The sequence below is a fragment of the Alexandromys fortis genome, unplaced genomic scaffold, assembly GCF_014885135.2.
Source record: "Alexandromys fortis isolate MF-2015 unplaced genomic scaffold, M_Fortis_MF-2015_v1.1 scaffold_28, whole genome shotgun sequence".
Lineage (NCBI taxonomy): Eukaryota > Metazoa > Chordata > Mammalia > Rodentia > Cricetidae > Alexandromys > Alexandromys fortis.
The window spans coordinates 14,434,814-14,458,030 of NW_026067901.1; the positions used below are offsets into that span (position 1 = coordinate 14,434,814).

Genomic DNA, 23,217 nt, shown 5'->3' on the forward strand with positions numbered 1-23,217 from the left:
TGGACGTAAGTTGAGCAAAGCTCTTCATAAGGGAAGAGGGTTTTGAGACTTACTATGTTTGCGCGTGAGAGACAAGGTCTCACAGCAGAAACAGGCCTTGAGCTCCTACCTTCCTCTCCCGGTGCTGGGATTCCATGTGGACGCTATCATACTCAGTACAGGAGCTAGAACCTGAGGCTTTGAAAATGCTAAGCAATCGCTGCACCAACTGAGTTACATCCTCAGCCCCTGTTTACTTTTTTTTAGATAGAGTCTCACTGTATAGCCCAGCTGTCCTAGAATTCAATATGTAGACCAGGCCAGCCTCAAACTCTTCGTGATCCACCTTTCTCTGCTTCCAAGCCTGGGGGTTGAAGGTGCCTGGCTGTATTTTCTTTTGAGACAGGGTCTCCCTATATAACCCTGAGTGGCTTGGACCTGACCTTTAGACCAGGCTAACCCCAAACTTGCATGGCGTCTTCCTGCCTCTGCCCTCCACGTGTTAGGATGACATGTGACTCACCATGGGTGGCAACTCCAAAGCCTTTATCGTTTAAGAGCCTGTTCTGTGCACACTGGCTAGCCAAGACGCCACCCCTGGGTATCTGTTTGGGTGGTCAAGCTTTGCTCCATAATGAACTCAGTTCTGTGTCCCCTGTGTTTTTGTCAGTGAAGCGGAGAGATTCTGAGCACTCGAGGAGCTGCAGAAGGACCTATGGTGAGTACTAACACTGGGAACAGAGAATGTGGGATAAGATGTCTGGGAAGAGCCCTGGCTGGTCTCCCTGAAGCTCTGGCCTCTCAAGGCTCAGGCTTGCTTCCTGCCCCACAGGATGAGGGTGAAGGTGTATGTCACATCTACAACCTCCTGGTGTTCTGTGAGTGGCCATGTTCATGTACATAAAATAAAAATAAAATCTCAAAACAATGTTTTTGTTTATTTTGCTTTTTTTTAATTTTTTGGGGGGACAGGGTCTCTCTGTGTATCTCTCTCTGTCCTGGAACTCAACTTGTAGACCAGGCTGGCCTTAAACTCACAGAGATTTGCCTTCCTCTGCCTCCTGAGTGCTGGCGTTAAAGGCATGCCAGGTGCCAGCAATACCTGGCAAAAGTGTTCTTGGTTTTTTAATTTTTATTTATGTATATGAGTGCTTTGCATGTATGTCTGCAGGCCAGAAAAAGGCACCAGATTTCATGTGAGCCACCATGCGGCTGCTGGGAATTGAACTCAGGTCCTCTGGAAGGGCAGCTGGTATTAATCACTGAGCCGTCTCTCCAGTTCCCTGTTTTGTTTTGTTTTGTTTTGTTTTGTTTTGTTTTGTTTTAAGAGCATGGTTAGAATAGATGTGAGAAAAGAGAGGCAGGGAGCTAGGCAGTGTGGGAGAGGGCATGAGGACGCCCAGAGCAGGGTAGATGCGCAAACCCTTGCTACTTCATTGGGGATCGGGGTTGAGCTCAGCAGCCCACTTCCCAGAACAGTCTTCCTCACCTGCTCCGATCAGAGCCCCCCACCCCCACCCTTGTAGCCCTTCAAGCCTCTCCTGTGGTTCCCAACACAGGTGCATTGGGTGCTTGAGAGTCACTATTAAATTATCCCTGGTTGACATGGGGGCTCGGGGCTTTATGGAGGAATGGAAGCCTGTCTGCCTGTGGGATGTTGACCAGTATCCCCAACCCCCATACGTGATGCCCAAAATATCTCCTCCTTTCCCATTTATGGTGACCAGGATGTCCCTAGATATCACCAGGAGTCCCTGGGACTGGATTAGCCCTGTCTAAGAAACACCCGTGTGAGCTTTGGGGGTGGGGGGGTGTATGTTTACTTTGCATGGTGCTTAGGGGATTCCTTTGGTTTGGGGGAAAGTTGATCACTGTTGAAATTTACAAATGTGACACTTTGGGTCTCTCTTCCAGGATCATGGCAGGACGGGTGAAGTGGGTCACCGACATCGAGAAGTCGGTGCTAATCAACAACTTTGAGAAGAGAGGATGGGTCCAAGTGACAGAGAATGAAGATTGGAATTTTTACTGGTGAGAGAGAGTAAAGAGCTGTGTTTTGTATTTTTCTTTTCTTTTTTTTATTAATAAGTCTGAGTTTTCCAAATGTATAGCCAGTTGAGCCTGTTAAGGCATTTCCACCTTCTGTGTTTCTGTGGAAATAACCTGAGCTTGGTGTTCAGAACCAGTTCTCTAAGGAGCTTCTGAGGCACTGGCCGGGCCAGGGACAGATGACATATCAGTCTCTCAGGGACCGTGCTGATGTGAGAAGCTTGTAGCTGGGAGCTTCCTCCGGGGTTTCTCACCTGCAGTTTCATCCAGTAGGATCAGGTGTTGGGCTTGGCCTACTCTTTGGACCATTTCATTGAGACCTTTTCTCTCAGATGTTGTGCCTGCTGGGTCTTTGTTTTCTCTCGGCTAACTATATGGCATCTTTATTTTTGTCCTCTTTGGGTGACATGGCAAAACCCAGAGCCCAGTTCTCTCTCTCTCTCTCTCTCTCTCTCTCTCTCTCTCTCTCTCTCTCTCTCTCTCTCTCTCTGTCCCGTTATGTCTCTGTCTCTGTGTCTGCCCCATGCTTGTGGTTCAGATGTAAGCCCTCAGCCCCTGCTCCAGTGCCGTGCCTACCTGCCTGGTGCAGAGTTTTCCACCATGATGACCATGGACTCTAACCCTCCAGGACTGTGGGCCCCAAATTAAATACTCTGTTTTAGCAGCGTGGTAGTGGCACACGCCTTTAATCCCAGCACTCAGGTGGTAGAGGCCGGCAGATCTCAGTGAGTTTGAGGCTAGCCTGGTCTACAGAGTGAGCTCCAGGACATCCAGGACTATTTACACAAAGAAAACCTGTCTCAAAAAACCAAAAACCAAATAAAAGCAAACCTCTGTTTTCTAAGTTGCCTTGGTCAGAGTGTTTTGTTACAGAAACAAGAGAGTGACTGAGACACTAGGCGAGCACTCCACCCGCTGAGCTCTGGGAGAGGCTAAGCTGAACTTGAAGCTGGGTTGGCAGGTGCCCACTGAGGCCATTCATTAGACCTACAGTGCCAGTGGCCTTGCTCTGTGGGGTGGGACAGTGTCGAGGAGGACAGAATCCACAGAGGGAACTTGTGGCAAGCTTCCAGAGGACGTGGGCTTGATTCCCAGCACCACACGGCAGCTCACAAGTGCCTGGAACTCCAGTTCCAGGGGATCCAGTGCCTCTTCTGACGTCCGAGCACACAGCATGCACAGCCACGAGCCTGGCATCAACCATTGAGCAGCGAGTGGGCTTCACGTGGGGCCTGATGCACATGTAAAGCACAGAGTCAAAGTCACCCTGTCCTTCAGCCTGGCAACAGCCCCTCCCTGAGTATGCAGTCCGGGCTGCAGTCACGGGCTGAGGTGACAGGGTGTTGAGGAGCCCTGAACCATAGGGATGTTTTCGTGCTTCTGGCTCCCCAGGCAGGCATCTGCTTATGGGAATGGGTATCTTTACTTCAGACTTTGTCCCGGTCACCTACATGCTCCCTGGAGATGGGCAGGGTTGTGAACCAGCACACATGTGGGTGACACGGCTCTGAGCTCCTGTCCCTTTTGACCTCTGTTTCAGGATGAGTGTGCAAACCATTCGCAATGTGTTCAGCGTGGAAACTGGGTACCGGCTCTCAGATGACCAGATCGTCAACCATTTCCCCAACCACTATGAACTGACCCGCAAGGACCTGATGGTGAAGAACATTAAAAGATACAGGAAGGAACTGGAGAAGGAAGGAAGTCCTCTGGCAGAAAAAGACGAGAATGGGAAATACCTCTACCTGGGTTGGTGCCTTCCCATTTGCCCTGGGTCCTAAGTCAGTCGCTGAGTGTCTTAGTGAGCGTTTCTGTTTCTGTTTCTGTGGTAGATATCTTGACCAGGGGCTGGAGAGATGACTCAGTGGCTAAGAGCATGTACTGCTTTTCCAGAGGATCTGAGTTCAGTTCCCAGCACCCACATGGTGGCTCACAAGTGCCTGTAACTCCAGCTTCAGGGAATCTGACACCTCTGGCCTCCTGAAACACCTGTACCCATATGCATAGCCCCCAACACACACATATACACACACACACATACACACACATATACACCCATACAATTAAAAATTAATAAATAAATATTAAAAAAGAAAGACATCCTGACCGGAAGCATCTTAGGGAGGCAAGGGTTACTTCACTTTACAACTCTCGGGTCACAGAGCATGTGTTGAGGGAAGTCAGGAACACAAGGTGGGATCTGAAGTGGAGACCACGAAGAAGCACCACATGGGTTTGCTTCCCATGGCTTGCTCAGCTTTCTTATATGATCCAGGACCACCTGTCCAGGGATGACGCTGCCTATGGAGGGCTGGGCCCTCCCACATCTGTCATTAATCAAGAAAATAACCCCCCCCACTTGCCTATAGCTTAATCTAATGAAAGCTTTTTCTTAAGATTTTCTCTTCCCGCAGGGGTGGTGGTGGTGCACACCTTTAATCCCAGCACTCGGGAGGCAGAGGCAAGTGGCTCTCTGAGTTCCAGGACACCTTGGTCTACAAAGCTAGTTTCAGGATAGCCAGGGCTACACAGAGAAAAACAAAGAGCAAAAAGATTTTCTCTTCCAGAACTAGAGAGACAGCTCAGCAGTTAAGAGCACTGACTGCTCTTCCAGAGAACCCAGATTCAATTCCCAACACCCACATGGCAGCTCACTACTGTCTGTAACTCCATGATCTGACACTCATACATGCAAGCAAAATGCCAATGTACATAAAAGAAAAATAAATATATTAAAAACAAAACAAAAAAAAGATGTCCTCTCCTCAGATATGTCTAGGTTTGTATCAAGTTGACAAAACCTAACCAGCAGGCTGAGTTAATCATTTCAGGACCACAAGGCCCTGAGGCACTGGTGGCAGCTTTGCCAGGGGCGTGGGTTGGGGCAGGTTCTATAGACATCTGTTTTACCTCTGGTGTGTCTCCAGGATGGGCGGGACCCAGTTTGCTTTGGATGCTTGAGTTTCTGTGATCACAGAGTTACTGAGAGAGAAACTTAGTATGGACAAGGGTGTGCCCAGTGCCACTACTCCCTTGAGCCACACTCGGGATGGCGTGTGTTCCTGGTCTACCTAGGGATCAAAGCTAGCTGCTTGGTAGTTCAGGATCCCACACCAGAGCAGGATGAAAACAATGTTTTTTTGAGATTTTACTTCTTTTTATTATTTATTTATTTATTTATTTATTTGTTTATTTATTTATCTATTTATTTTTGGTTTTTTGAGACAGAGTTTCTCTGTGGCTTTGGAGCCTGTCCTGGAACTAGCTCTTGGTAGACCAGGCTGGTCTCGAACTCACAGAGATCCGCCTGCCTCTGCCTCCGGAGTGCTGGGATTAAAGGCGTGCACCACCACCGCCCGGCTTCTTTTTATTTTCTGTATGTGGGTGTTTTGTCCACCTGTATGTGTATCACCTGTGTGCAGTGCCCAAGGAGACCAGAAGAGGGCACTAGATCACCTGGAACTGGAGTCACAGATGGTTGTGAGCCACTGTTTGGATGCTGGGAATAGAACCCAGATCCTCTGCAAGAATAGCCAGTGTTCTTAATTTCTGAGCCATCTTTCCAGGCCCTAGGCAGAATTTGATCACCAAGTTCTCTGGCCTGTTTCCCCATCTGCTAAGTGGGAATGGTAGCTGTCTAGTGGACAGCTTACTGGGGGTTTTGGTGTTGTGTGTCTGAAAGTTCTGTGCACACAGCTCATCAGGGTCCCTTCCTGGTATACACAGGAACAGGACAGCAGCTGTCCTGTCGTGTAGGTTCAGGGCTGAGGTAACAGGGTGCTGAGGAGCCCTGAACCATAGTGATGTTTTCGTGCCCCTGGCCTCAGGCGGCCATCTGCTTATGGCAATGGGTGTCTTTACTTCAGACTTTGTCCCGGTCACCTACATGCTCCCTGCGGACTACAACCTGTTTGTGGAGGAATTCCGGAAGAGCCCATCCAGTACCTGGATCATGAAGCCTTGCGGCAAAGCCCAGGGAAAGGGCATCTTCCTTATCAACAAGCTCTCACAGATCAAAAAGTGGTCCCGGGACAGCAAGACGTCCTCGTGAGTTGACAAACCCCGAACTGCATGTACGCTTCTGGTTAGCCGCATCCTGCCATCCTGTAGCCCCCTCAGTCACGGCCTGGGCAGCCCTTGCCTGCTTTTCTAGCTGTGTGCTTGTTCTGTGGCACCCCAGCAGGGTTCTGTGGCTGAAGACATGTCGTTAACCACAGGTTTCCCCATGGTAAGCCATGGGGGGATGTGGTCCTGGGTACTGGCCTTGCAGGCCACTTGGTTCCCAAGCTGGTTGAGGCAGGCACAGTTGTGATAGCGAGGCCCATGTCCACTCCATGCCTCTGAGCCTGTGTCCTGTGTCTGAGGGAACTGAGAACAGTAAAGTCACCTGTCCTGGTGGAGTGAGTCACCAGGGTAAAGCCTGGGGGAGAGTAGGAGTGTCCTGCTAGGGACACCTGAGTGGGCAGCAGGTTGGTTAGCAGATGGAGTCTAGTTCGTCCCTGGGTTTACCAGCTTTCTTCTGCCTGTGAGGATCCTTACCTGCTTGGCAGTGCCTGAGAGCCTGGAGCAAGCCTCAGTAGGACACTGTATGACAATTTCCCAGGCATGAAGGTGCCCGTCAGTAGTCCCCAGAGTGGCAGAGGACCCTTCTTGTATGGAATGTTTCAGTCTGATTAACCTCGCTTCAGGATCCTCCTTGGGTGGGTTCCCAGAGGGCTGTCCTTGCGGCTCTCGCCATGACTTCCAGCTGAGATATCCTCCATGGTTCCCTTGTCACCTCAAATCCCACCCCAAGAGAGTCACACACACAGTTTATCGTATGTGTCAGGGCTCACACTTAGTCATTCTGTGTCTCTGGACAGCGGGTGATGATGTTGCTACCCCCCCCCCCCGCAGGGTCATACAAAGCAATTTCACTGGGCTGATAGCCTCTGTTCCCCTCCCCCTCTTGCCAGCCTATCCCCCTGTTTTTCTGGCCCATCCTCTGGCAATGGTCGCTCTTCTTACTGATTGACTAGTTTTCCCTTTTTCAGAATGTCATCTAGCTTGTTTCCTGACAGTTTACCCCTCACCTACTGAAGGCGGCCTTGGTGGCTGGCATGTCCTGGCAGCTGTGACTGATGCTGTTGTCAGCATCACTCTGCAGGGGTGTGCGTGTGCATGTGCGTTGCATGCGTGCATGCGTGTGCATGCGTGTGTGCGCGTGTGCATGTGTGTGCGCGCGTGTGCATGTGCGTGTGCGTGCATGCCTGCGTGTGTGTGTGTGTGTGTGTGTGTGTGTGAGTGTGATCAGATCCTCAGCTCCTTTGGATGAATGCCAAGGAGTGCATCACCACCCCCAGCTGTATACAGGTTGTTAGTTTTAATGGCTGTCTCTGATTTATGTTGTTGTGATAAAATACACTGACGAAAAGCAACTCGGGAGGAGGAGTTAATCCATTTTAGCTCTCAGTTCCAGTTTACCTTCCATCGCAGGAACATCAAGGGGGGCAGGAATGTGGGGCATCTGTTTACATCGCATCCCCTGTCAAGAGAGGAGAGAAATTAATACATGCGTGCCCGCTTACTTACTTGTGCTCCATGGCTTTCTTCACGTGCAGTTCGGGACCTCTGGCCTAGGGAATGGTGCTGCTCGTAGTAGACCACCTTCCCATGTAATTAATTTAATCCCCCACATAATCAAGTCAGTCCCCCACAGAGGGCTGGAGGGATGACTCAGGGGTTAAGAGCCCTTGCTATTCTTGCGGAGGACCTGGGTTAGGTTCCCAGAACCAACACGGCTGCTAACAACTGCATGTAATACAGTTGCATGTAATGCAACTCTAGGTCAAGGGGCTCTGTTACCTCTTCTGACCTCCACGGGCACGGCATGCTTATGGTGCACAGGGAAAGAAAGACCCACAGACATGCTCACAAGCCAATGTAGAGAGTGCCTCATTGAGACTCTTGCCAGCTGATCCTAGGTTGGGTGGATTTGATCATTGAAGCTACCTGGGCCGAGAGATGCTCAGCTGTTAAGAACACTGGCTGCTTTTCCAGAGGACCCAGATCTGAGCCCAGCCACATGGCGGCTCACAACTGTAGCCTCAGTCCGTCCATGGGTACTGCCTGCATGTGGTACACAGACATACAGACAGACAAAACACCCGTGCACATTAAATAGTTAATTAAAAAGGAAAGCAGACCATCCCAGTGGTCAGCAAGCTGGCGCTCCTCTTCTTTACAAACTGTGCCTTTAATCTTGTAGCTTTTATAATCTGATTGTGACTTCCTCTGACGTGTGCAGGTTCGTGTCTCAGTCCACAAAAGAAGCCTACGTGATCTCCCTCTATATCAATAATCCATTACTCATCGGTGGGAGGAAGTTTGACCTGCGTCTGTATGTCCTGGTATCCACATACCGCCCACTGCGCTGCTACATGTAAGAGTCTGGCCCCTCTTCCGTCGGGCTCACTTCCTAGTGCTACCTTGAGTCTTATTGACTCAGGGATGTGGGGGGCACACCGTTCCTGGTTCAGGGTGGGTATCATGTGGGTAGCTCTTGTTTAAGAACAGTTGGCCTAGAAGGTATTGTAAATCTTACAGATAAGAACACCACTCTTTTGGACATTTGAAGAAAGTGGGGTGTGGTGTGCACACTTGAAATCCCAGCACTCAGGAGGTAGAGATGGGGAGGTCATGAGTGTGAGATTAGCCTGGGCTACATAGTGAAAAGGAAAGCACTGGAGGCTAACAGCCACTCCTCCATCTAGTGGACTGGGGTATTTTCTTTCTCGTGTCCCGTGTCTCAGTCTGAGTTCCCTCCCAGGTACAAGCTTGGCTTCTGCCGATTCTGCACAGTGAAGTACACCCCTAGCACCAGCGAGCTGGACAACATGTTCGTCCACCTTACCAATGTAGCCATCCAGAAGCACGGGGTGAGTGCCTGCTTGTGCGTCAGGAGGTAGGCTGGCTTTGTGGTACTCGTTCTCCTACATTTGCAAGAGGGAACCTTGCTAGCTCTAGGAGAGCCGTTCACAGCCCAGTAGCCTGAGGCCCAACATTGAAGGGACCCAGAGTAGCAGGTATGAATGTCCCAGACACATTATTCAAATGCCTGCTTAGGGTTGGAGTAGAGGTGGGGTTACTTAGAGAAACAAGAGTATAGGTTCAGGCCCCACCTTTCTGCTTCTGTGATCGTGGGCAAGTCGGCTTAATGCAGTAGGCTCCTTTTCTCCTTCAGTAAAAGAAAGGGACCTTGATCTGAGACGGGTGATGTCCTGATAAACCTCTGTTGGTTGTTGTCCTGTACTGCAACCTGGGGGACCAGCCTCCGGGCTTCACAGGGCTCCAACGGAATCCACGGTGTTGGTATGAGCCGAGACTTTTCTGTCTGAGGGGGTTGGGGAAAAAGACACTCACACTCTCTTGATGGTTCCTCTCTTTATTCTTCTCGTTCTCGCTTTCTCCACATCTTATATACGCCAACAAAAGTCTCTTAGGCAATGCAAGCGTCGCAAAGGGGTTACATTGATTTTTCAGGAGAATGATTGTAGATTAAAAAAAGAGTCATCTCAACAACTCCCGTGCAATATAGCTAAGTAACTTGTCACAGAGCAAGGAAGGAGCATGTTTTCTTAATCAACTCTTTCACTGGCAGGCTGCAAATTGCAGTTATAAAGAAGGACTCAGTCTCTTCATTATCTGTCTTGAGAGGTAATCTTAAAAGAAATTTTGAAGGAACCACAAACCTAAACTGCTGGAGAGCACATGAAAATGAGAAAATTGTGTACTTGCAATGTAGAATGTATTAGCTGCTTCGATCTTCTGCCCTGCGTTCTCCCAGGCAGAGAAAAGGCAATTTAAACTGATTCACAACTATGTGGACACTTTGAACCATCACCCTGTAATCTCCCCTAGGTGCCCAGAGAGTGCCCGGTCTCTGACAGAGAGACACTTGGGGTGTCATAAATCCTCTAGTTCAGGCTCAGGTCAAGATTCCAGAGCTACCGTAAACCTTTCAGCATCAGCTCAAGTCAGCACTCCCAAGAAACTGTGACACTGTGCGCTTTAAATCTCAAAATGTACATTCTCCCTGTGTGTAACTCTTGACCATGAAAAGAAACTTGTAGCCCTTTTTCAGGGCTGTAGAGTCAAGTTAGTCTCTGTAGCCCTGGCCGGCCGGAACTTCTCTTGCCGCAGCGTTGCTGAACAAAACTTGTTTCTGTCTCTAGACCTCGGTTCTCTGTTCCCTGTCACCTGTGCAATTCCAGGACCCAACATTTTTATACATAAAAAACAGTCAGCTGAACTTTGAGTCTTCAGGGTACATACAGAAAACTGAGGTCAGGAATCCGTGTAGAGAATTAATCATTGCCCTAGGTTATCAACCAGACCTAGCAAGGAAAGTGTGCACAGCAATCGGGCTACTTTGTGCTTTCAACCCTAGCTCTCCAAATCAGACAGCTCAGCCTTGAGCCCTTATAAATTTAAGATCATTCTTCTAGGGTTGTTTATCTTAAAAACTATTAACAAGGCATCTGGTCTAACCTAAAGTTACTTTAAAGCTTTGTTGTCGCTAATGGTGCACACCAAACCCTGCGGCTGCATCTTTTCAGCATTGAGAAAATTAGAGCCAGCCTGGCTCCTGAGGAAAGTCAATTGTTTATCTTAATCGTTAACGGGATTAACTTAAACAGCTCTTTAAGTGGAACTCATAAGCCTTAGTTGTGGAACATATCTTTGCATTTATTATTGGTCATCAAAACTGTGTGTGTATAAGCGATCATCATAACTGTCAGTTAGACAGTACAGCTGAGGGGTGGGTCATCTTCCTGACAATTCACAGATAAAAATGCCCAGTGAAGTGGGATGTTTCTGTGAGATAAACACACTACTGTACAGGCAGTGGGGGGTCTCTCCACATCCTCTCACACCATGCCAGATACCAGGGAAAGATTGTAGCATCAACACGTAAAGGCACGACAGAAGCAAAAGACATTCCCCTCCACCTTGCTGCAGGGTAGCTGTTCACAACGAGGGGGTGCTCAGTTACAGACTGAATTACTCCAGGCTGTTTGCTCAAGGTCACTTGCCCTCCCTCCCTCCCTCCCTCCCTCCTTCCCTCCCTCCCTCCCTCCCTCCCTCACCAGGATGACTACAATCACATCCACGGTGGCAAGTGGACTGTCAACAACCTGCGACTCTACCTGGAGAGCACCCGAGGGAGAGAGGTGACCAGCAAGCTGTTTGACGAAATCCACTGGATCATCGTGCAGTCTCTCAAGGCCGTGGCAGTGAGTGACAGGTTGGGTTAGGGCAAGGGGGCCCTGAAAGCTCAGTGGGAGGCCCTGGTCTAAGCAGTGGTCCTCAGGAAGTATTCGGTAGCCTGGAGTGCTTCTGTTCACTCAGCCTGCCCACATGTCAGCCAGGGGCTGAAACAGTTTGGGGAAGGGACTGGGCTCAGTTTCTGCTCGTGGTCAGCCTCTGATAGGGGCACAGAGCTTGAAGCCTCTGCAGAAGTATAGAGTCCCATTGACATCATCTTTTTCCTTCCTTTGTTCATTTTTGGAAGATTGGACTCACAGTGTAGCCAGGGTTGGCCTGGACAATGTTACCAGGGTGGTCTGGAGCTCACAGAGATCGCCTGCCTCTGCCTACCCACCATCAGCCCTTCTTGGTGGGTATTGGCATGAGCTGATACTCCGGGGGGGGGGGGGGATCTGTAGCACAGCCTTCTCTTCAGGCAGCTTGATGTTGCTGTTTCATGGCTCTTTAAGGCTGGTGTTATTCTTTTTTAAAGCTATAAGGGTGAGGGTAGAAAGCCAGTCTCACAAGGGGTGGTGGTCCCCTGAGACCTTGGTGGGTCACCTTGGTGGGTGGGAGACTACAGGGGGTGAGAGACAGACAGAAACATCATGCAGAGGGGAGAAGGGGGAAGAAGAAGAAGAAGAAGAAGAAGAAGAAGAAGAAGAAGAGGAGGAGGAGGAGGAGGAGGAGGAGGAGGAGGAGGAGGAGGAGGAGGAAGTTACCTCTTCAGGAGAGAGACTGAGAGAGAGTCAGGCTGGAGGAGGTGGGAGACCTTGCCTTGGTAGAAGGGGAAAGTTGGGAGTGGACAGCACTTGTCTCTTAAAGGGGCAGGGTACCCAGGTGACAGGACAGGCTAGTAGATCATAATATTCCCATCTCTCTTATAATAAAAAGGTGGAAGGTTAGGCACAGCAGGTTAAAGGAATTGGGACGGTGGGTTCTCAAGACTGCTTCCTGCTTATTTATGGGTATTATTGGGGGGGGGGCACCTGAGAAAGCCGGATGCTGGTCACATCCTGGGGTATCTGGTTTACTCCTGTCCAGAGTTTGTGGTATAGAACTGTCCAGTGCCTCTTTGGACCTGGCAAGGTGTTGGCAGAACAGAGGACAAAGTTAAGTTTAGGAAGAAAAATTTTAGGACCAGAGAATTGCGAAGGGTGTATCTAAACCTGTTCAAGGTAGATTCTTTAATTTGGCTCCCTGGACTCACAAGAATTTTGAGTTTGTGAAAATATAAGTTTTAAACAGCAACATATTTATGCTAGAATGACTGTGACTGGTATTTTGCATAATGAAAAAGTATCTTTAAGACTATGAAAGGCAGCGTGAGAGAGAAATTTGATAGCTTGTACTTGTCCTCACACCTTTATAACTTGCAGGCACACACCTTAATAACTTGTATTTGTAGTTTGCTGAAATTTGTTTGGTGAGGCTGTTCTTTTAAACTGGCAAAACCTCTCAGCTGTCAAACTGCATCAGAGATCTTTGAGAAGGATAAAATTTTACTTGAGTTATTGATTAAAAACGACAGAGAACTTACTCGGTTGTCTACCTAGAGCCGTTTGTGAAAACGTAAGTTTTAAACAGCAGCATACTTATACCAAAATAACTATATGATATGACTGATATTTTTGCATAATGAGAAGTATCTTTAAGACTGTGAAAGGCAGCATGAGATAGAAATTTGATAGCTTGTACTTGTTCTCATTGACCGCTGTCCCTTGTGGAACTGCCCCCCCCTTATAGTTTTGTTTTGTTTTGTTTTGTTTTGTTTTTGAGACAGGATTTCTCTGTGGCTTTGGGAGCCTGTCCTGGAACTAGCTCTGTAGACCAGGCTGGTCTCGAACTCACAGAGATCTGCCTGCCTCTGCCTCCCGAGTGCTGGGAAAAAATAGAAACGCGCCTGCCTAAAAACTGCAGTCCAGCAACAAATCACAGACCCGAGGTTTGGAACAAAAAAGCAGGCCGTTTCCAAAGCTATTATTCTTATTCTTTCCCCTTATAGTTGTGAAAAAGAATAATAGCTTTGGAAAAAAGAATAATAGCTACATATTCACACAATAATAACAGACGGTGTCTCTGAGGTGTCTTAGCTTCCCTGTATAACCCACAAGCAAATGGGGGCTCTGACCCCAGAGCTAAGAACAGAGGAAAAGGCGCCTGACCCAAAGCCAGTCGCCTTGGCCTCGTCTCCCATGCCCTCTCTCAGGAGGAACGAGAAGGCAGCCAGCTCACTGCTGAGGTCTCTTGCAGGACCCAGAGTTCCTCAGCTCACTCTCTGCTACTGACCTAGCCACTGACAGACCCACCCACTTGTGTGGGACCTGAGGACATGGGATGGTGATATGACCCCACGATTGCAGAATTCCCAGGTGGCACCCATTTCCTCCCTGAGAAGAGCCACCTGTGCACTTTGACCTCACGGAAGGGGCGCTTCTCCTGGCCCTCCGCGAGCCTGCTGCAGTCTAGTGTCTGTTCTTTGACTCTCTGACTGGGTGGCAGTTCTCAAGATTTTGAAGTAGGCAGGATTTTTGTTTTGTTTGATTATGTGTAGGGGTGTGTGTGTGTGTGTGTGTGTGTGCGTGTGTGTGTCTGCATGTGGGTGAGCGTGGCTGCCCACAGGCCAGAAGCATTGGCTCCCCTGAAGCTGGAGTTACAGACAGTTGTGAGCGGCCTGATACGGGTTCCAGGAACTGAACTAGGGTTCTCTGGAAGAGCAGTTAGTGCTCTGAGCCATTTCTCCAGCCCCCGCTCCTTTGTTTACTACACATGGAAACTTTATTTAAGTGAATTAAAAATTACAATGGAAATCTAGAAATTGAAAGGAAATAGGCTTACTTGGAAACAGGTCTATAATCTGGTTTTTAACCTGGTTGCACAGGGTTGAGAGGAATAAGAGGAAGCCTGGTGTGTGTGTGTGTGTGTGTGTGTGTGTGTGTGTGTGTGTGTGTGAAGGACAGGAAGACAGCAGGAAGATCCCTTTGGTCTCGTGAGAATGACTTTATATTTATTTATTATTTGTTTTATGAGACAGTGTTTTTTATGCATGTATGTATGCGTGCGTGTGTGTGTGTGTGTGTGTGTGTGTGTGCGTGTGTAAAGGACAAGAAGTCAGCAGCAGTTTGGGAGGACCCCTTTGGTCTCTGAGGATGACTTTATTTATTTATTTGTTTGTTTGTTTACTATTTTTGTTTTTTATGAGATACGGTTTCTTTGTGTAGCCCTGGTTGTCCTGGAACTCATTATGTAGACCAGGCTGGCTTTGAACTCACAGAGCTCCACCTGCCTCTGCCTCCCTAGTGGTGGGATTGAAGGCGTGCGCCACCACGGCCCAGCAGGATGTGGTTTTATAACCTGTTGCTCACCCCACAGCCGGTGATGAACAATGACAAGCACTGCTTTGAATGCTACGGCTACGACATCATCATCGACGACAAGCTGAAGCCCTGGCTGATTGAGGTAACCCACCACCCTGACACCTTGGCCAGCAGTGCCATGGGAGAGGGGACGTTCTTCCTGTTCTCTCGTGGGCGTGAAGGCATAATTTGGAAGTGATTCTGTCTCCCTGTTGAAGAGGGTGTCACGGTGGCCCATCTAGAACGGATGAGGTGGACACATCCTGCCTCACAGCCCGGTTTTTTTCCTGGCCTAAACCCCTGTATCAGTTACTTCTCTTAACACTGTGATCACATACTCAACAATCAAATCCAGGGGAGTTTTATTTGGTACATGGGTGGAGCGTGCAGTACCTCGTGGTGGGAAAGCATGGCGGAGGATGTGTGAGGTCACATATGCCCAGAGTTGAAGCAGAGCGAGATGAACGCTTGGTGCATCACTGGTTTCCTTTTTCCTTCAGCCCAGGGTCCGTCCATGGGACGGGGCCACCCACATTCAGGGTGGGTGGGTCTTCCTTCCTAAGTTAAACCTCTCTGGAAACACCCCCAAAGTTACTCTGAGGTGTGTCTCCTAGGTGACTGCAAACCCCGTCAGGTTGCTAGAGACGAACTATCACAGCCTTTTTAGAGAGCCAGGCACTGGTGCCTCTGTCTGAGGCCACAGTTGCCAGAAGGATGAGGAGGGAAGATGCCCTAAGCATGCAGGAGCCCCCACTGTGTGGTCTCACTCTGTGTCACTTGGGACACCTGCCCTCTCAGCGAGTCCCTTTGGAGACTACAGCTCAGGCCTTTTAGTTGCACTTCAAGCCAGGAAGTCTAGGATTCTTGTGAGTGTGAATAGAAGAGCTTGGCCCCTACAGGGAAAGTCAAGGCAGCCTCAGTGTGGCGCTCAGCTCGTGGTAATCAAGTTATCTAGAGCAAATTCCTCCGTGATGGGAACCTGCCGGTGCTGCCGGAGTAGGAGCGGGAAGGGGGGGGGAGGGCTGTAATATTTCCCTCCCTCCTTACCCCAACCCTTCCTTTTTTTTTCTTTTGAGACCACTGTCTTGTGTAGCTGGTTTCGAACTCATGATCCTCCTATGTCAGGCTTCCAGGGGCTGGGGTTAGAGGGGGCGGCTTCCTGCCTCTTACATACAGTAACTTGAATGGAAGTCCCATTTCTCTTGATGAACTGAGAGCCTAATTGTAGATATTATTTCTCTCAAAGATTTGTTTCGTTTTTAATTGTGTGTGTCTCAGGGGTTGGGGGTTCAGTGGTGGGCGATGATGTGCACTTGAATGCAGGTGCCTGTGGGGGCCAGAGGAGGGCATCAGACACCCCCTGGAGCTGAGTTAATAGGCAATGTGATCCTCTCTTTACTATTTATAGTTCTCCTAACAACCACTAAAACAGATCACAGGATGCTTCTGTAATAAAATACCAATTAAGCCAGGTGGTGGTGGCCCACGCCTCTAATCCCATCTGTAGGGAGGCAGAGACTGGCAGTTCTCTATGTGTCTGAGGCCAGCCTAGTCTACAGAGCTAAACCCAGGTCAGCCAAGGCTACACAAAGAAACCCTATCTTGAAAAGGGAAAACAAAACAACAACAACAACAACAAAGAAAACAAACCCAAAACAAAGCACTGATCAAAAGCAACTTAGGAGGAGGCTGGAGAGGTGGCTCAGTGGTTAGAGCAGTGACTGCTCCTCCAGAGGACCAGGTTCAATTCCCAGCATCTACATGGCAGCTCACAACTGTCTAGAACTCCAGTTCCAGGGCATCCAACACCCTCTTCTGACCTCCATGGGCACTGCACACAGGAGGTGCTCAGACATACCAGGCAAAACACCCATACACAAAACATAAATAAAAAAATCTTTAAAAAAAAAAAAAAAGAAGAAGCACACAGCTCTGGGGAGGAAAGGGTTTACTTGGCTTGCAGGCTATGGTCTATCATCCAGGGAAGCCAAGGCAGGAACTGGAGCGGAGACCATGGAGGAACGCTGATTGCTGGCTTCCTTCCCTGCCTTTCTTACACAGCCCAGGCCCACCTGCCCAGGGATTGCACTGCCTGCCCTGTGCTGGGCTCTCCTACATAGATAGGCATTCTGAAGAAAATGCTTCACAGGGCCAACAAAATGACTCAGTGGGCATTCGGGCACTCGCCTGACAACCCGAGTTTGATTTCCAGGACCCCCATAGTGGAAGTGGAGCACCAGCTCCCACAGGTGGTCCACTGACCGCCACACATGCACTGTAACGTGTGTGCCCACACAAATGCACACGCATCACACAAAAATAAATCAATGCATAAAGAAAAAAGCCTAAGGAAAAGAAAATGCCTCCCAGAGGTGCCCACAGACCAATCTGATCTAAGCAGTTCGTCACCACGCAGCTGTAGGGCTTGTCAGGTTGACAGCTAACTCTCGACAGCTTTCTGTGTGAGGTGCTTGGCAGGTGTGATGACAAGAGCCTGGAGTGCATGGCCTACGCTGGCTCCTGCACCTCTCATTCCAGAGGAGAAGGCGCCACAGTGAAGGACGTGTGTTTCTCTTCTTGTAGGTTAACGCATCCCCATCTCTCACCTCCAGCACCGCCAACGATCGAATCCTCAAGTACAACCTGATTAATGACACCCTCAACATTGCGGTCCCCAACGGTGAGATTCCTGACTGCAAATGGAACAAGTCTCCCCCCAAGGAAGTCCTGGGCAACTATGAGATCCTGTAAGTCTGCCTGTGGCTCTGCAGGGGTCCTGTGTTCTAGCCCAGGGTGTGCTGAGGTGCCCTTTGGCTATTCTGGGTGTGTGGGGGCTCACTATCCTTAGGCAGTGTGTCTGTTTGTTGTTGCTGTGAGGGGTGACAGAACAATAGTTTGGGTCTGTCCTGCAAGCCAATACTTACGAAGCATCCACCTCATGCCAGGTCTGAGCCCTGCTGCCTTGCCCCTGTACAAGCTGCTGAGGTGCTAGGGGCAGGGTGCACATGGTATGGGGCTTGTACCCTATCTCCACCTGTGTAGCTTCCTGAGAATGAGGTGCTGTCGGGGATCATGCTTCAACAAGGATACCACTTACCAGGGTAGGGCATGAGGATTAGAAAAATGTTAAGTAGGAGGAACAGAGATAGAAAAGAATCACTAGCTGAGTGGTAATTTTATATATATATTCACAATGTCCAGTCCATTAGTATTTGGAAAATTCAAAGAAAAAACTCTATTATCTATCCTGTTTTGTTGAATCTAAAGTTTTGTACCTGATTTACTTTTTAGCAAATCTATAGAAGACTGTTAACTATAATTATCTAATATAATTATCTTTGTCAGGTGGTGGTAGTATAGTACTTGTGAGGCAGAAGCAGGTGAATCTCTGTGAGTTCAAGGTTAGCCTGGTCTACAGAAGAACTTCCAGAACAGCCAGGGCTGTTACACAGAAAAACCCATCTCAAAAAACAATACCACCAAAAAAAAAAAAAATCTACCTTTAACCCTATCAGAGACCCAAGAAGGATATAATATTACCTAATTAAAATGGCAGTGCAGAGCAAGCAACTTCTAAAACTAAGAAACAACAGAGGCGTCTGGATACCTGGACTGCCACCCCAAGTTTCCACTGAAACATAAGGGCATCCATCTTTGACCTATGGGCCTAGAATATCTTCCAGACTTCTTTGAAGCAGGAATTTTGAAGTACTATCCTAACTTGTCTTGGCAAAGTTTGGCAGTTGCCTTCTTTTGTGTACTTCTTGTCCAATTTGGACGCATACTGTCATCAGTCTAGACAAGGGCAGTTTCTTGCCCCGTGACTAGCTTTGCCACATTGAATGCAAACTCTATATGGAGGTTCTTTAATAGATGTCATTGACTACTTCTTTAAATGTCTTCAAATCTAAAATCTCTACAGGATTCCAATCAACATCTGCATAGCCTTGGAGATTCCTATCATCTGGTGGTCATTCTTATAACTGGATAAACTAAGTTGGTTTTCTAATAACCTAGGTTCATTCTTCTTCAATTTCATAATGCAATGGTGTGGTGGGCTCTGCTCTAAGTTCTTCTGTCTGTGTCTGATTATTTGTCTTATTTTAATTGGTAGGTCTTTCTAAGGCTTTTATCTTATCAATCAGATTATCATTAGTAAGTCTAAGGCTTGTATCTTATTAGTCAAATTCTTATCATTAATAAGTCTTTCTGAGGCTTGCATCTTATCAATAGTAAGTCTTTCTAAGGTTTCTATCTTTTTGTTTTGTTTTGTTTGTTTGTTTTTTCAAGACAGAATATCTCTGTCTATTTTTGGAGCCTGTCTTGGAACTCACTCTGTAGACCAGACTGGCCTTGAACTCACAGAGATTCCCCCCCCCCCCCCGCCCCCAGCTTGGTCTACACAGCAAGTTCTATGACAGCCGGGGCTACCTAGTAAGACCTAAAAGACCAGAGGACCAGAAAGATGGCTTCGCAGGTATCTTAGTTTGGTCTTCTATGCTGTGAAGAGACACCATGACATGACAACTCTTAGAAAGGACAGCATTTAACTGGGGCTGGCTTACAGTTCAGGGGTTTAGTCTAGTCCATTGCCATGACAGCATGCAGGCAGACATGGTGCTGGAACAGTAGCTGAGAGTTCTACCTCCAGATTGGCAGACCACAGGAAGAGAATGGGACACTAGGCCTGACTTGAGCACTCAAAATCTCAAAGCCACCCCCAATGACACACTTCCTCCAAAAAGGCCACACCTCCTAAGAGTGCCACTCCCTATGAGCCTCTAGGGGCCATTTTCATTCAAACCACCAGAGCAGGCAAAGGCATTTGCTGCCAAGTTTGACAGCCTAAGTTTGATCCCTGGAGCCTACATGGTAGAAGGACAGATCTGTTTTCCACAGACTTTCCCCTGACCTCTATATCTTGGCACACGTATGCCCTCAATCAATCAATCATCAGCCAATGTAATAAAAAAATTTAAGGGCTGGAGAGATGGCTCAGAGGTTAAGAGCATTGCCTGCTCTTCCAAAGGTCCTGAGTTCAATTCCCAGCAACCACATGGTGGCTCATGACCATCTGTAATGCCCTCTTCTGGCCTGCAGGCATACACACAGACAGAATATTGTATACATAATAAATAAATATTAAAAAAAAATTTAAGTGCCAACACGATGGCTCAGCAAATAAAGGTGTTTGCCACCGAATCCGATGGCCTAAGTTCTATTCCCAGGACCCTCATGGTAGGACAGAACCAGTGCCTGCAAGCTGTTCTCTGACCGCCATGTAACAAATAAAGCCCTCCCCAATAAGTAAATAAACTGCAGTTTAAATTTTTTTATGTGTCCCAAAGTGTTTTTCTTACAGCTCAACTGCAGAGCGAAGCCTTGGATTAGGAATCAGGCCCAGTGTTAACCCTCCCCCTGCCACATCTGAATTTGGAGCCAGAAGGTGGTAGGAAGTCATGGTGAGGAGAGGCAGTCTCTTCTGGGTAGCATGTTCACCCCTCTCAGGAGCCCCAAGGAAGGAGTCCTGCTAACAGACACCAAACCTATATCCGGTTCTTAAGACATGATGTCCAGGCTGTTCCTCAGCACTGCACAGAGCCGAGGTACACACATCAATTGGAACACAAGCCATGGGAGGACAGTGTCAGGACAGTGACATCATGATGGGGGAGGCCCAGCCCAGCCCTTCCTGGCAGTCTGCTGAGCTGACACAGGTTCCTGTCTGAAGTGGGATCAGGCCCTACGCCACAGGGTGTGTGGAGTGACTGCATGCAGGGGCTCCCTCTCTCCCCACCCTGGGCTGACTCGTTTCTCATTCACAGATCCTCTGAGGTTAGTGCCGTGTTCTGCCCGGATGCCTGTTAGAAAGTCATCTGCCTAGGACAGGCAGACTGTCCACAATGGCAGCTAACTGGGTTTCTCTCACAGGCTCTGTGGTCTTGTGTTGTATTCAGTGGAGGATCTGAGCCTCGTTGGCTCTTTCCAGGAATATGTTTGTTCTGCAGCAGCCCAGGGGCCACTCTGTGTCACTACCCCTGAACAAGACTCCGTGTGATTCTCCAGTGATCTGTTGCAGGTACGATGAGGAGCTGGCCCAGGGTGATGGAGCCGACAGAGAACTCAGAAGCCGCTCAGGGCAGCCAGTGGGGCCCAGAGCAGGCCGTTCGAGAGACTCGGGGAGAAGTGTCCTCACAACCTGGAAGTGACCAGCCGTGGGAAGAAAGACCCCCAGCCTTCCTGCAGTTGCACCACCTGGACCCTGCTCAACACATCGGAATTTCCTTTTTTCTAGCGTGCTTTCCTGCACCCTTGTAATAAAGAGCCTGCAAGGTGGAGGAGTCCATGTCTTCAGGGTTCACACGCGCTCACGAAAACGACAGCGTCACTGTGTGGCGGAACATCCTCTTTTTAAAGATTTATTTTATTATTTTTATTTTTTGAGATAGATAGCCCTGGCTGACCTGGAACTCACTGCGTAGACCAGGCTGGCTTGGGACTCTCAGAGAGCCACCTGCCTCTGACCCCACGTGCTGCGATTAAAGATGTATGTCACCATATCTGGCTTTATTTGTGTGTGTATGTGTGTGTGTGTGTGTGTGTAGCACCGAAGGGAAACAGAAGAGGGCACCAGACTCCCCAGAGTTGGAGTTACAGGCCAACCAAAGTACAATCTGGGAACCAAACTTGGGTCCTCTGCAAGAGCAACAAGTACACGTAAGTCCGAGCCATCTCTCCAGCTCCCTGATGCAGCTTCTTAAAAGGTTCCCATTCATTAAACTTTTCACTTTAAAGAAGGTTAAACATTTTTCTGTAGGTTAAATGCGACATGTTTCGTGGAGCAATGCTGCCGTGAAAAAGCTTAATCAGCCCTTCCGCCTCACTCCTGCCGCTGCGTTGGGGGGCAGACAGAGGTTTATCTGTACAGGCCTCCTGCTGCTGTCCCTTCAGTTTGGAGACAAGGCACAGTGAAGCAGGTGAGCACAGACAGATCCAGAGGGGAGGTTGTGTGGCTCAGGCATCTGGTTTTGTCAGCATGGCTGGCTGCTGGCAGCAGATTGCAAGGAGTCCCCTGGAAACCAGGGAGTCGTATGGGCAGAGAGGACCAGCAGTCACATACATAAGCCCTGCTTGCAAGTGGGGTTTGGTCTGGTTGTCGAGGCAGGTTTTCTCTATGTAGCCCTGGTTGTCCTGGAGCTCGCTCAGTAGACCAGGCTGGCCTCGAGCTCGGAGTTCCACCTGCCTCTGCCTCCCGAGTGCTGGGATTAAAGCTGTGTGTCACCACCACCCGGCAACACAGCCTGTTTTTCATAGTCACATCTGATACCTGTGGCCTGGTGTGTATGTTCCCCACTACCTGGAATTTATTTTAAAAAGACTCCCATACTCAGTTGTGTTAGACAATGGGTGTCATATCATGTGTGCCTATGTCTCCCTACGCGTGTATGCATGTTTTTAATGTGTCATTGCTAATAAAGGAAAAGCTGTCTTCAGTGTGTTTGGGGCCATGTAAGGTGAGAGGCTCAGTCATATAGCAGGCGTTAAGCCAGAATCTGAAAAGGCTGCAGTTGGGGTACGGGATTTTTCCATGTGGCTTCCTGGGTCACACTCTGTGTGCCCTGTGCCGCATAGGGGCAGTGCTGTGTGCTGGTGATGGGACCCAGAACTGAGCTTAGAGCCTGGCTCTGTTTCTTAGCTGCTTTCTGTGTGGTCCTGTGGGGATTTGTGTTTTTTACAATATAAAACAAGAGAACCTGGTGTGGTGACTGCCGGGTCCCAAAGAAACTCAGGACAAAAGACTAACGGGTGCCTGGTCGCGTACCAAAGGCACACTGGCTGCCAGGCCCGCTCAGTACCTGTGGCTCCTCTCAGCTTCTCACCCTGCCCCCTACCTTAAACCTCTTCAGTCCGGCCAGGCGGTAGTGGTGCACGCCTTTAATCCCAGCACTCGGGAGCCAGAGACAGGTCGATCTCTGTGAGTTTGAGGCCAACTCATCAACCATACCTTGGAGCAGCCATGTCGTCTTCATCCAGTGACACATGGCTATACTCCTACACTGGGGAGGTTAGGGGAGGATAATCACCATGCATTCAGAGTCAGCCTGGGCTACATAGCAAGTTTGAGGCCAGCCTGAACTACATAGCTAGACTCTGTCTCAGACTCCACAACCGCAGAATGGAGGTTAGATGTCTTTTCTCAAAAAGCAACAAGGGCCACAGGCTATATCTGGTTCATTTCCCTCATGGTTTGGCTCCAAGAGTTGCAAGGCTCATGGTTCCACCTCTGCCCTGCTCCTGGTGATGAGACGACTCACGCTTAGCTTCTCCAGTTGTGTGCCTGCTTGGTTCTTACGGTCCTGCTTCTCAGGCGGTCTGGAGTGGGGGAGTTCCTGGCCAGGCAAGCTGACCCACTCTGAAGGACTGAGGGTGCGCAGCTGTTTTGAACATGTGATAGGCGGTTTGTTGATGACTGGGTTGCTAGGTGTAAGTGAAGCCCTGCCAAACAGATTTGTGTGAGATTGACTGTTGCCATGGTGATAGCACA

The 23,217-nt window shown here is 48.9% G+C and overlaps 1 protein-coding gene across 1 annotated transcript in view; it reads left to right on the top strand.

The window, feature by feature from the left end:
• The window catches only part of Ttll1 (TTL family tubulin polyglutamylase complex subunit L1), a 24,157-nt gene extending 2,927 nt beyond the window's left edge, over positions 1–21,230 (top strand). Inside the window, exons 2-11 of the mRNA XM_050130933.1 lie at positions 650–697; positions 1,894–2,010; positions 3,569–3,777; positions 5,895–6,075; positions 8,315–8,449; positions 8,837–8,945; positions 11,160–11,303; positions 14,689–14,775; positions 17,256–17,419; positions 20,752–21,230. Of these exons, the coding sequence (XP_049986890.1) occupies positions 1,898–2,010; positions 3,569–3,777; positions 5,895–6,075; positions 8,315–8,449; positions 8,837–8,945; positions 11,160–11,303; positions 14,689–14,775; positions 17,256–17,419; positions 20,752–20,881 (1,272 nt within the window). The 5' untranslated portion in view covers positions 650–697; positions 1,894–1,897 and the 3' untranslated portion in view covers positions 20,882–21,230. The remainder of the gene's footprint in view (positions 1–649; positions 698–1,893; positions 2,011–3,568; positions 3,778–5,894; positions 6,076–8,314; positions 8,450–8,836; positions 8,946–11,159; positions 11,304–14,688; positions 14,776–17,255; positions 17,420–20,751) is intronic.
• Positions 21,231–23,217: the final 1,987 nt, after the last annotated feature.